Source organism: Myotis davidii, unplaced genomic scaffold (genome assembly GCF_000327345.1).
Source record: "Myotis davidii unplaced genomic scaffold, ASM32734v1 scaffold246, whole genome shotgun sequence".
In the NCBI taxonomy this organism is placed as follows: Eukaryota; Metazoa; Chordata; class Mammalia; order Chiroptera; family Vespertilionidae; genus Myotis; species Myotis davidii.
Window position 1 is genome coordinate 672362 of NW_006296542.1, and position 13039 is coordinate 685400.

General features: G+C 40.2%; 2 protein-coding genes across 15 annotated transcripts in view; both read right to left on the reverse strand.

Annotated features, from left to right (window-relative positions):
* SNRPE (small nuclear ribonucleoprotein polypeptide E) overlaps positions 1-265 on the reverse strand; it is a 3833-nt gene extending 3568 nt beyond the window's left edge. The window contains exon 1 of the mRNA XM_006771993.2: positions 130-265. Coding sequence (XP_006772056.1) covers positions 130-183 — 54 coding nt within the window. The 5' untranslated portion in view covers positions 184-265. The remainder of the gene's footprint in view (positions 1-129) is intronic.
* A 4940-nt stretch (positions 266-5205) lies between these two features.
* Positions 5206-13039, reverse strand: part of ZC3H11A (zinc finger CCCH-type containing 11A) — a 37439-nt gene continuing 29605 nt past the window's right edge. For all 14 annotated transcript variants that reach the window (XM_015569302.1, XM_015569299.1, XM_015569298.1 and 11 more), the window contains 6 exons: positions 11443-11946; positions 11036-11115; positions 8925-9252; positions 8029-8192; positions 7593-7660; positions 5206-7187 (listed from right to left, as the gene is read on the reverse strand). In XM_015569302.1, the coding sequence (XP_015424788.1) occupies positions 6929-7187; positions 7593-7660; positions 8029-8192; positions 8925-9252; positions 11036-11115; positions 11443-11946 (1403 nt within the window). In that variant the 3' untranslated portion in view covers positions 5206-6928. The remainder of the gene's footprint in view (positions 7188-7592; positions 7661-8028; positions 8193-8924; positions 9253-11035; positions 11116-11442; positions 11947-13039) is intronic.

Sequence of the window (13039 nt, forward strand, 5' to 3'; positions counted from 1 at the left end):
CAGGGCCTGGGCAGCCGCGGGGGCTCACGGGATGTGGAAGGCGCACACCGCTCCTCCGAGCCCGCCGTCTGCCTTTCCGCCCCGCTTTCTGGCCCGAACCTCCCGGTCTTGACATTCTGCGTAGGATACGATGGGCTGCACCATCACCTTCTGCACCTTTTGGCCCTGGCCGCGGTACGCCATGGTGGAAGCTGACAAAAGACCACACTAAGCCGCACGCTCTCTCGGAGCCACTTCTGGAATAAAGAACCGGAAGCGGAAGTGTGCGGGGCTGGCATAGCGGCCTGCGCAGTTCCTGGGAAGGGCTTCTCTAGCTTTTCTCGGTGCTCCGTAGCCTCCGGGGGAGGCCAAATGGAGGCAACCGCGTTTGGGAACGGGCGTGGGCCCTACAGCGCCACCTGGAGGGAGACGGGGGAGATACTGGCCTGTTTGTGTCTCCATTTTTTGAGTCGGCTTCCCCCGACTCCCGCCCACAATAATATATTTTTATTGATTTCAGAGAGGAAGACTGTGGCTTAAAAAAAAAATTAAATCTTTATTGTTGAAAGTATTACACATGTCTCCCTTCCCCCCGCCCCCCATTGACGTCTTCTATTCGACTTCTCCCTCTCCCTCCTAGGCCTTCACCACCCTATTGTCTGTGTCCATGGGTTATGCACATACAGTATGCATCCAAGTTCTTTGGTTGATCTCTTCCTACCCACCTACCCTCCCCGCCTTCCCTCTGAGATTCCACAGTTTGTTCTATGGATTCTATGTCTCTTGGATCTATTTTGTTCAGTTTGTTTTATTTTGTTCATTAGATTCCAATATGAGTGAGATCATGTAATACTTGTCTTTCTCTGACTGGTTTCTTTCGCTTAGCATAATTCTCTCCCTCCATGCTGTCTCAAAGGTAAGAGATCCTCCTTTTTTATTGCTGCACAGTATTCCATGGTGCTTACCTCTCTCAGTAAAATGGGTTGGTTGAGTACTTTTCCTTTGTTTATTTATTTATTTATTTTTGGTGCCGAAACCCAAGATTTAGTGCTTTTTCTAAAGCCTATTTGCTTGATGGCAGCGTTGTGGTGGAAAGGACAGGGCAGTAAGAAGCCAAATCCACCTAGCACTCTCAGCCACAGACCATCTGGTTCAAAAGCCAGCCGGTAGTGGTTTGCTCCATTACTGATTCAACTCATATCTTTGTGGGAGTTATTGTAAGGTGGCGACAGAGCAATTTAGCTAAATTTCAATTTAGCGTGAAAACCCTGAAATCTGATTGCAGGGCTCAAATCCAGCTCACTTGTATGACCAAGGATCAATTCTTTAGCTTTGCTACATCTTGGCTTAGTTGTTACCAAAATGAAGATACAAACGTTCCTTCCTCATGGGACTGAAGTTTTAGGGTAGTAGTATATGTGTACATACTAAGTATGTGTGTATATATAAAGGCCTCAGTGTTCTAACATAATTGTTTCCTGGGTAACACAGAAGAGCTGGAATTTATTAAGTTATGTCATGGGTTTGTGGCCTGACAGAAATTTCATTTAATTGGAATACCCATTTTATAGATGAGGAAACTGAAGCTCAGAGTTGAAAGCACTTGTCTAAAGGGACAAGTGGCAGAAACATAACCTGCTTACCTGAAGTCTTCTGTTTAAGGAGGATAAATACTAATGCCAACCTCATAAAAGTGTTGAGATCAAAGGAGATGAAAGTGATTTTTAAACTGTAGGGAGCTAGAAAATGCATGATATTATTTCTCTTAAGAAATTTTCCTGCCTCAAACTCAATGGAGGGTCATGTGCACAGAGGAAATGAGGTAAATTTGCTGAATTCAGAGACAGCATGGATAGAGCACACTGGTAGAGCTATTCCACCAGAGATGCTTAGCTACTTGTTTTGCATTTTTCTGTTCCTTGAAGTCAAGTTTCCTAAACTTTTAGGGATTGATCCCTCTAAGCGATCATTTGTCTGATTATATACAACTCATCAGAAGTGGTTTGCTTTAAAAAATGATTTTGCTATTTTACATTTAAATCTTTGAATGAGATTTAATACAATCCCAGTGTATCCTGGGATTGATAACAGCTTTATACTTTCTAGATGGCTGCTCAGTTTTCCACCATCTTTACAAAACAATAATTCATTGTTCCCCATTCAACTTAAAATACAATTATAAATATACCAAGTGTATGTGTACATGTATATAGTGTTGTTCATTTGATCTTTGTATCTCTTTATGGACCAGTATCGCTGTTAAAAAATATTATAGCTTTGTAATGTTTTGTTATTTGTTAGGACTAAAAGGAGTAAATTTTCCCTAGCTATTCTTGGTTATTTTCCCCACAAACTTTAGAATTAGCGTCTCTAAATTAAAGAAAAATATCCTTTTGGTATTTTCACTGTGATCACATTAAGCTCTAGAACTTAGAATTATTTTTTTAATCTAAATACCTGATGTCTTTCTGTTTGTTCAAATTTTCCTGAGTCTGAGTTTTTTTCTTGCATTTTTTCTTTCTAGTTTATCTAGTTTAATCATAGATATTTCATTTCTCTTGTTCTTAAAAGTGATTTTTTAAAAAGAAATATTTTTATTGATTTCAGAGAGGAAGGGAGAGGGAGAGGGAGATAGAAATATCAGTGATGAGAATCACTGATCAGCTGCCTTCTGCATGCCTGCCACTGGGGGTTGAGCCCACAGCCCGGGCATGTGCCCGTGACCGGAATTGAACCCAGGACCCTTCAGTCTGCAGGACAACACTCTTCCACTGAGCCAGGCCAGCCAGGGCCTGTATGCTTTTTTATATGAGGGAGTCCAGGGCTCTAATAAACCAAGGATGAAGTTACCTATAAAGGCCTGGCATTCATACCCCTGGCCAGATTCAGAGCTGGAAAACAGAGCCCACCTCTTCACAGGATGTGAAAGAATTTGCAGTTAGATTTAATCTAATACAAAGACCCAAAATAAAAATTGGCAATGGAAGTGATCAGTTTATAGCAAAGGAAATACAAATGGTTTTCAAATAGATGAAGCATTGCCCCACTATCCTTCTATATATATTCACTTGTTCAATAAGCAATTGTCTTATATTTGAGCATTTTTCATTCTCTGCCTTTAGTCTGAATCTTGGCTCTTTACCCTTCCTCTTTAAAAAATAAAAGATTTTATTGCCCTGACCAGGAATTGAACCAGTGACCTCTTGGTGCATAGGATGATGCTCAATGCACTTGGCTGAGCTGTTTACCCTTCCTCTTAACTCTAGATTTTTGCTTTACTCCTGAGGACAAACCAGAGTCAAAAACCAAAACATCCAGGGATAGGCCAATACCAAGTTTTAATACAGTTTTTTGCTCATTACCATTGACTGGGGCGGGGAACACGCAGCAGCGAGCTGTATAAGGCCCGTGAAATAATGTGGTCTGGCCCTGTCAAGGCATTAGTAGTTAATTCAATATTTGACCAAACATAGCAGGCTAATTTTTAAGTTGATAATTTTACTTGGCCCATGTTATATCCAATGGCCCTTGGCAGAAAAAAGGTTCCCCACTCCTGCCATAGACTAAGACAGTAACAACACAGCAGTTAAATCCAACCAAAATCTAAATACTTTCATCGGTCCACTCAGTCATTGCTTATTCTTTGCCCGTTTTATTTTACCGTGCTAGGAAAATGGTCAAGTATTTTCCTTGTGCTCATGCCCTTAACTGATATCATTTTGAAATTTCAAATGGAATCTGAAAAAAATTACTAATGCAGTCGGATGTGCGGGTTGTGGAAACTTGCACCGATTATTGAGCAGCTTTCAAAGATGATTTAAGAAAAAAGAGCTCTTGAAATGAATTAAACCCAATTGCACATTAAGAATATGCCTGTACTTCCTTGTTAAATCTGATTACACTGACTTTGACACTACAGTGAGGACAAAAGCAGTGATCTTCAATGCAGTGTAAGATTTAGTATCAAAATGGTTATGTAAAATAAGAGGTACACACTAAGTACTCAATAAATGTTAGCCAGTTTTAAAATGTTACCTATTAGAGTTAGCAACTAGTGACCACAGTTCCTGTTGCTAAATTGACAAATTCAAAGCAAATATTTTTAAGGATTGCAAAAATACTCCAGTAACATAAAGCCAGTTTTAGAAAAGGATCATAAAACTTTGGCCAATATAGAGTAAGCTTTATTCCTGAAACTATACTAAACTTGTCTGATTTCTACAGTTTCAAAGGTTGGTTAAGATGAAAAGACACTCTGGCCCGAGCTGGTTATAGCTCAGTGGATAGAGCGTTGGCCTACGAACTGTAAGGTCCCAGGTTCAATTCCAGTCAAGGGCATATGCCCGGGTTGTGGGCTTGAACCCCAGTGGGGGACTTGCAGGAGGCAGCTGATCAATAATTCTCTCTCATCATGGATGTTTCTCTCTCTCTCTCCTTCTCCCTTCCTCTCTGAAATCAATAAAAAAAACATTAAATAAAACCCCACCACAAATGTATTTAAAAAAAAAAAGAAAAAAGGAACTCTGTTCTGGCCCTATGAGAGAGGACCCACTGGAATTTGAGGTTTAGGTCACAATTTTAGAAATCATTGATCTTGAGACAAATATATGAATTGCAAACTATTTTGAAATTTTTGGCTTTAGCCAAACTGTACTATTTGGGCCTTTTCCCTATTTAAAATTGAAAACCATCATCACTCAAAACTAAATATAAATCTGTTTAGCCTTTTGTGAAAAGCTGATTCAACTTGTTGGTACTATTTCACAAAGAAAAAAAATCTAAGTTTTTTGGTGTCTGACAAATTTATATGGTAACCCCATAACAAAATATTGGCACACTACTGAAAAAAACTGGATTTTCTGGAATTGAAATTTTGAATTGCCTTCATGCTTGAAAATTCTAAATTGTTGACTCCATCTAAGATCACTTATCAACATTCTCTCCTTTAAGAAATTTAATGGCATTACTTGAGTTACAATGATAATGGTTAAGTCAGTGCCAGAAAAGAATCCTCACATATAATTTGCATTCTTACCTAAAGTGTACATAACTAAAATTGAGTAAGTTTGTGGTGAGTTTGGCAGTACATCCTTGAAAAGATTTCTCAAGCCAAGTAATACCTGTGAAATTGGAGCACTTACACAAAAGGCCAACACCATTCCGATTGGGGCCTCTACTGAGGCAGATCCTAGGCTGACATGAGGTATGACCAGTTAACTCACAATGTCAAGACTTTCCTACACCAGTTTTATTTAAAACACAAATAAGTATTTCTCTTTGTGTAATGAATGGCAAATGGTTCAAACAATGCTGAACATGAATCATTGACTAATACAAGGGCTTTAAATATGAAACAAAATTATTTTTTAAAAAGCAAATAAAGATTATATACAAAACGGACCTGGAATCTAAGCTGATTCCAGAAATGAAATGATTAGAAAATCTGTGGTGAAACCAAACATTCCACCCCTGCTTTGGAGAAGGGCTATGATACAACATTCAGTCAGCTGAAGATGGATCGACAGAGGAGTGTCTATACATAAATTTCAAGTCATTTTTGCTTGTGCAGAATCATCCAGATCTTCCCAAGACTGAATGGGCAGTCCTGTGGCTTTCTTCCTTTTCCGTATTCTCAACAAGGCTACATGAAGTTCAACTCTTGATGAGCCGCTTACAATAGCAGTTCCTTAGGAGCCAACATGACAGGTGGGTCAGATTCCCCTATGAGAAACAAAACTGCCACCTACAGCAAAGTATCAAAACGGACAAGTCCTTCTTTCCTCCTCCTTCCGACATATGTCATGTCTCCTTCTAAGACGATTAGCCCCGCATACTTGTCCCTTCACAGTCTAAACCTTGAGGTGATATGAAGGAGGGAGACCAACATCAAAGAAAGAAAATTCAATTCAGAAATGAAGAAAACTGGATGGTATACAATACACCTCCAGAACATCTCAAATAATCCCTTCTGTAGTACAATTCATTGTACTGCTACAGTCCACACATAAATATTGGCAGCTTGAATGAGTTCATTTCCTCCCTCTGATAGTTAAAGGACACCAAATAAATACTGGGTTAGAGGAGTTTGCTGGGAGAGTTAGAAATATAAAATTAACCAATTTTTATTCCTGTGATAATTCAATGTGAGTAGGAGGCAAGTACTAAAGAGAAGGGACAACTTTCATACTAAAAAGAGAATTCCTCTAATCATTATGTCACCATCTCTTAATAAGAATCCAGGGAATCCCAGAAATAGAAAATTAATTTCAGAGAACCCCTGAGGCACTTTAAAGCCTTAAAAAATTACAGTAATAATAAATTAGCTATTGATCTTCAGAGGCTTACTCAGCAGTAGAAACATGAAAATCGGGTCCAAAAAGTTATGTCCAGATTACAGGCTTCCTGAGCTGCTCAGCTCTAAAGCTTAGACGAATCTCCAAATACTTTAAAAAAGACATACAATTTAACACAGACTGAATTTTTTTTTTAGTGGTAGCATGAAATTTGGTCCTTATGATAGCAGCTGTCTTCATCCTTTCCAAACTCAGGTAACAGTAAGTACATTAAGACAATACATAAAAGAAATAATACAACTAAGGGGGAAAAGCCAAAACTGACAACACCTCAAGGAGTCACCAAGTTCTCTTGCATCATTCACTTGGATCTCTCTCTCAGTCTTTTTGTGGAGAGAGGGGTAAGAAAGAACTTTTTCTTGAAGATGCTAAACAGTGGCATCAAATGGACAAAATGTTTATCAAGGGACTTTAAAAATCTGACCCCAAGGAATCTAGGACACATACAGGTAATTCAGAGGTATACTTCTGATCTGGGGCAAATTCTAGACTAAAGAAATGATCATCTTGGGTAAATGTTACAATAGATGAAACTAAGTGCAGTTTTTTGGTGAGTTTTTTTGTTTTTGTTTGTTTGAAATGTCCTACTATCATCTTCAGCTATCAATCATTTCTGACAGCTCAAGCAGAAGGTCATCTTCATCTTTCCCAGCATCCAGGTCAATCTCGGCTTCTAATTTGCCTCCTGAAATCTCCCATATTAGTTTCTCAAAATCATCCTCCACAGAGAGCGGGGGTTTTCCTGTCGAAGCAGTGCTGAGTCGGCGAGTTTTCGTGGCCATTTGGGATGAGGAAGGGCCGGATACTTCTGGTGGAGAGGGATCTGACGAGGATTGGGCTGGAGGCAGCACAAGACTGTACGGAAAAAAAACACCCAGAAGATTATTAAAAACTGTCCTTTTTCAATGGCTAGCTGGACTACCTACTCTCAGTGATACAAAGAGTTAGCAAAGAGTTGTTTGAGGACACAGAAAAGGAATTGTTTTACTAATTAGGACAAAGCATCTTCCCTTTAAAGCAGAATTCAGGCAGGCTTTCAAAACATCCTTGAAATAATACAGGCAAAATATAAACAATGGCACCTAAGGAGAATAGCCACCCTGAGCATTATGTTTTCTTAAAATTAATTTGAAGTTCAGCAGACGAATTTAGATATGGCTAAATTGTACATGCTTAGAATTATTTAGCAGTTTTATTCTCTAGACAGCATAAGCAATACTAATGGCCTAAGTCTGATTTAAGAGAACTGCAAGGTATTACCTGTCTCTAGGTCTCTCTGTCTCAGGCACAGTGACTGCTTTGTCCTCAGAGAGGAGTGGGACAACAGCCTACGAAAGGAAGAGCAATGTAATTAAGTGGGAGAGTCAGCTTTTTAATGTGAGCACACTCACTTTCTTTTGCCACCTTCTTGGAATCATGGCTATCTTTCTTTAATCCTGGGAATCAAGAGTAAATAATCCAAAGGTTGGATGCACAAATAAGCAAAATATTTTAAGCGCCCAAAAATTAGCTTTCAAAAATCCTAATCTGCCACTTCACCAATGTCTGACCGTAAACATAAAATACAGTAACAACTAAACAACGAAATGCTTAGGAAATGGCAGGAAGTATCCCACACGGATACAGATGGAGGATCAGCGTCCCTGCTTCCCTACCACGGAGACGAAAGCACTGCCCCGCTGGGTCTGCCTCTTACCATGGCTGCTTTCTTGGCCGGGCTCTCCTGTAGGTCCCCGCTGGCGCTGAGCGGCTTCACCGCTGCCACGGCAGGGTGGATCTCCGCTGCCTTGCGCTTCAGGGCCAATTTGGGGGAAGAGACCACTTTAACCACAGATGGCTTCACATTCACTTTGGGTTTAGCTACAAGGAATGGAAAATATTTGATTAGTTTAAAATATCCCTATTTTACATGGAGAATAACTCAGAATATCAAAATTCCTTCACAGTAATATACAACATACAAACAAAACGATGACAAAAAAAACCTAGAGTGAAAATGACCCACAAGCATCTGCACTACACACGAACATAATGAACACATATACTCAAATGATTCTTCAGTGGCTCTTGAATTTGCCACTGCTCTTCTACTCCTTTTCTTCTTCAAAATCAGAGGAGAAACATACCACAGAAAATTAAAAAAAAAAATCTAAACAGCAATTTTAAATGCTGAGAAAGAAACTCATCTAGATTTGTCTCTTTAAATAGAATTATAAGAACTGCTCCTTACTATTCACTTTGTGTGACCCGGATATAAGATAAATGAAATTCAGCCCAATTGCTCCCAGGGAATTACAGAAATTTGATAATTTTGAGATCCTAAAGCAATGATAGCGAAGCTATGACACGCGTGTCAGAGGTGACATGCGAACTCATTTTTTTGGTTGATTTTTCTGTTAAATGGCATTTAAATATATAAAATAAATATCAAAACTGTAAGTCTTTGTTTTACTATGGTTGCAAATATCAAAAAATTTCTATATGTGACACGGCACCAGAGTTAAGTTAGGGTTTTTCAAAATGCTGACACGCCGAGCTCAAAAGGCTCGCCATCACTGTCCTAACGCAAGGTATGCGAGGAAGAACACTCACCTTTAACCCTTTTCTCCACAGTCTGTGCTGCACACTTCACACTCAGTATTGAGTCGCCAATCCGTGCGGTTTCCACCTCTGCCTTCTGGGATGACTTGGCAGGAAGCCGCTTTGTGAGGCTCCGTGTGATGCTCGGCGCAGCAGCGAGCACTGGCGGGTCTGCTGGCTGGGCACTACCAGCGTCTACAGCTCCCCAGGGGGGTGGCAGAACAGGTTTTTCCTTCTGTGAGGTTCCCCTCTCTGGCTGTTTCTGTACGTACTTTTCTCGCATCGTCTCACTTTTCTTGACTGGAATTTTAATGCCACCTCCTGTTGTCTCATTTGAAGCCTATGTATAAATTTAAATGACAGAATTAAAATCTGGCTCAGCTGGTTGGGTGTCATCCTGTGCACCAAAAGGTTGCCAGTGTGATTCCCAATCAGGACACATGCCCAGGTGGTGGGTTCAATCCCTGGGAGGGGCTGAGGCAGCCAATTGATGGTTTTGCTCTCACATCGATGTTTCTCTCTTGAAAAATCAATTTAAAAAACCTTTTAAAAAAAATCTAGTACCTCTAACAACCTATATGATAATTGCTATTTATAAGTTACAAGTCAAGCAGTGTCTCACATAATCCAAAACACAAGAGCTTGTTTTGCTCTTTGATATTAAATTAAAACCACCTACCCAGCCAATGTGGCTCAGTTGGTTGAGTGTTGAACTATGAACCAGGAAGTCATGGTTCGATCTCTGGTCAGGGCACATGCCCAGATTGTGAACTTGATCCCCAGTCGGGGGCGGGCAGGAGGCAGCCAATCGATGATTCTCTCTCCTCTCTCTCCCTTCCTCTCTGAAATCAATAAAAATATATTTAAAAATAAAAACAAATCCACCAAGCTGCCCTGGCTGGTTTTCTCAGTGGTTAGAGCACCAGCCTGTGAACTGAAGGATTTCGGGTTTGAGTCCAAGTCATATCTGGGTTTCGGGTTCAATCCCTGGCACCAGGAGGGGCGGAGGCAACCAGTTGATGTGTCTTTATTACACCGATGTTTCTCTCTCTCTTTCTTTCTCTCTCTCTCTCTCTCTCTTTCCTTTCCTTCCTTCCACTCTCTCCACAATGGAAAAAAATATCCTTGGGTGAGGATTAACAAAAAAGCAACAACAAAACATACCCCATCAAGCTAAAGAGGAAAGATTAAATATATGTGCAACAATAAAATCTCAGATTCTTTAGGCTAATCATGACCCTGAGTCTAATAATAAAAATGATTTAAAATAATCAGACACTTGCATTAATGTACAAAGATGCTCATTATCTTAGGTAAAACAAAGTCCAGAAACAGACTACATTTGTATAAAGAACACTATGTGGTCAATATAGACGAACATCTTGAAGAATTATTAATGTGGTAAAAGTTAAAGCAGGCTACAAAATGAGCACTGCCTTTACATTCTAAACACGAGTCAAATATTAAATGAATTCACATATGTGTATGTAAACAAAAGGCTTGAAGGAAATCCATGAAAAACAAAATGAATGGTAGGTACATGTAGACTGAAATTACAAGGTTTCTCATTCTTTTAAAAATTACCAACTTTAGCCCTAACTGGTTCGGCTCTGTGGATAGAGCGTCAGCCTGTGGACTGAAGGGTCCCAGGTTCGATTCCGGTCAAGGGCATGTACCTGTGTTGCGGGCACATCCCCAGTAGGGGGTGTGTAGGAGGCAGCTGATGGATGTTTCTCTCTCATCGATGTTTCTAACTCTCTATCCCTCTCCATAAAAAATCAATAAAATATATATTTTTTAAAAAATACCAACTTTAGTACAATGAATTGGCCTTACTCTGAAAGGCAAGAAAAAAAGCTCAGTTTAAAAACACTGATGCCAATTAAAAAACTTTCAAAGGGCAGAGGACACTGGTGATATACACAGAAGTACAGAAAACCCCCATTAGAAAAAAAAAATTTTTCCCTGTAGAAAATTATACACACAGTGAAAGACTGTTTACATATCAGTGAAGTGTTAAACAGAAATTTATTATAAGCTAAAACTAAAAAGCACATTTCACCATTCATCTAGCCTTCCCTTGCCATGGACAAAATTATAAAATGATTTTAAAATAAACTCACCTCTTTAGCCTCTATTCTAGCAACACTGCTCTGAAATGCAACTTCACTTTCTTCTTTAAGGTTCTTCTCTTCTTTCATACCTACATTCACATTAAACAGATCTTTAGTTATTTCATTTAGGCTCTAACTTCATGACAGAAGAAGTCAAACAAAACTTTTCTTAATGAAAATAATGCTAACATAGGGCTAATAAAATGGTAGATAAAGCCCAGTAGTCCTTATACACTTTCAAAATGAACTTTAAAATATGAAAGGTCTACGGGTGCTGCTATTCAGAAAGCTTCACTTCGTGTAACCCAGTGGTTCTCACAGGTTATCTGAGTAAAGAGAACTTTACAGAATGCCTAGGAACACCCTGCGGAGCCCTGCCCTCAGAAAGACTACTTGGGGAAGCTCTCTCTCATTACCTGACTTTTTGGTGATTCGGAAAAGCCGCCGCGCCCCCGCGGTGATCTCAGGCTGAGGCTGGGAGCTGGGGCTGCTCTTGGAGCTCTGCTGCACCCTCCGTGCCTTCTCCAGTTTAATTTCCTCCAGCGTCTTGATATGCACCTCCTGCATAGACTTTGTTCTCCCTGCAGGCTCCTCTAATTGTCCTTTGTTGGCCACCATTGGCGGCAAAACCGATGTTTTTTTAGTGTCACTATCCGTCTTTAACTTGCCGCAGGCGACATCCTTTTTGCTTTTCTGTCTCTCTGCTTCCTGCTGCCGGTGTTTCTTTTCAGCCAGGACCTCAGAGAAGGTTTTGATTCGAACGGTGGAAGAGCTTCTTGCTCCTGAAGTAGGATCATCAGCTTTTGAAGAGCCTTCTGCCTTGAGTTTAGTTTGCAATTCTCCGCGTTTCTGACTGGCTCTTTCGAGAAGAATTTCTTCTAAAGTCTTCACATGGATCTCGCCAACGTTAGTAATTCTCTCTGTTTTCAAGGGAAACACAAGTCACTTTATTTGGAGTTCACCTCTTTTAAAATATATATTTTTATTTAGGTCAGAGAGGAAGGGAGAGTTAAGAGAGAAACACCAACCAAGAGAATCATGGATCGGCTGCCTCCTGCCCGCTATTGGGGATTGAGCCCACCACCTGGGCATGTGCCCTGACTGGGAATCAAATGGACCTCCTGGTTCACGGGTCAATGGTCAACCACTGAGCCACACTGGCTGGGCTGAATACAGCTTTTAATGAAAGATGAAAATAAAAAACTATCCTTTTACAACCTTAAACACATCACGTTCTGAACCTTTGAATATGCTATTGCTTCTACACAGAATAGTCCCTACTGTCCTCATTTCTCTTGCTTCCTAGTTTTAACTGAATTCATCTTAGAACCTGACCACCCCCAAATCTAGTTTGCTACACTGATCATACAATACCATAAATAAGTGGTTATTTCCAACCGCACTAACATTAGAACAGTGACTATTACTACTTATTTTAGTACCCGCTGATAGAAAGCACTCCAACATTTCTGAATTATTTTCTTAAGTTTTTTTTAAAGTAAAAAATCTTCCATTTCAAAAGTAGACTGATTTCAACATAACAATTCCAAGAAGCCGAAACCGGTTTGGCTCAGTGGATAGAGCGTCAGCCTGCAGGCTGAAAGGTCCCAGGTTCGATTCCGGTCAAGGGCATGTACCTGGGTTGCGGGCACATCCCCAGTGGGAGATGTGCAGGAGGCAGCTGGTCGATGTTTCTCTCTCATCGATGTTTCTAACTCTCTATCTCTCTCCCTTCCTCTCTGTAAAAAATCAATAAAATATATTAAAAAACAATGTTAAAAAAAAAAAAAACAATTCCAAGAAAGTACAATATGAATGGTGCCATGGTAATCCTGTTTCCCCACCCTTCCAAAATTTCATCAAAATAATAAAGACATTAAAAGTAGACTAGGCCGGAACCGGTTTGGCTCGGTGGATAGAGCGTGGGCCTGCGGACTGAGGGGTCCCAGGTTCGATTCCGGTCAAGGGCATGTACCTGGGTTGCGGGCACATCCCCAGTGGGGAGTGTGCAGG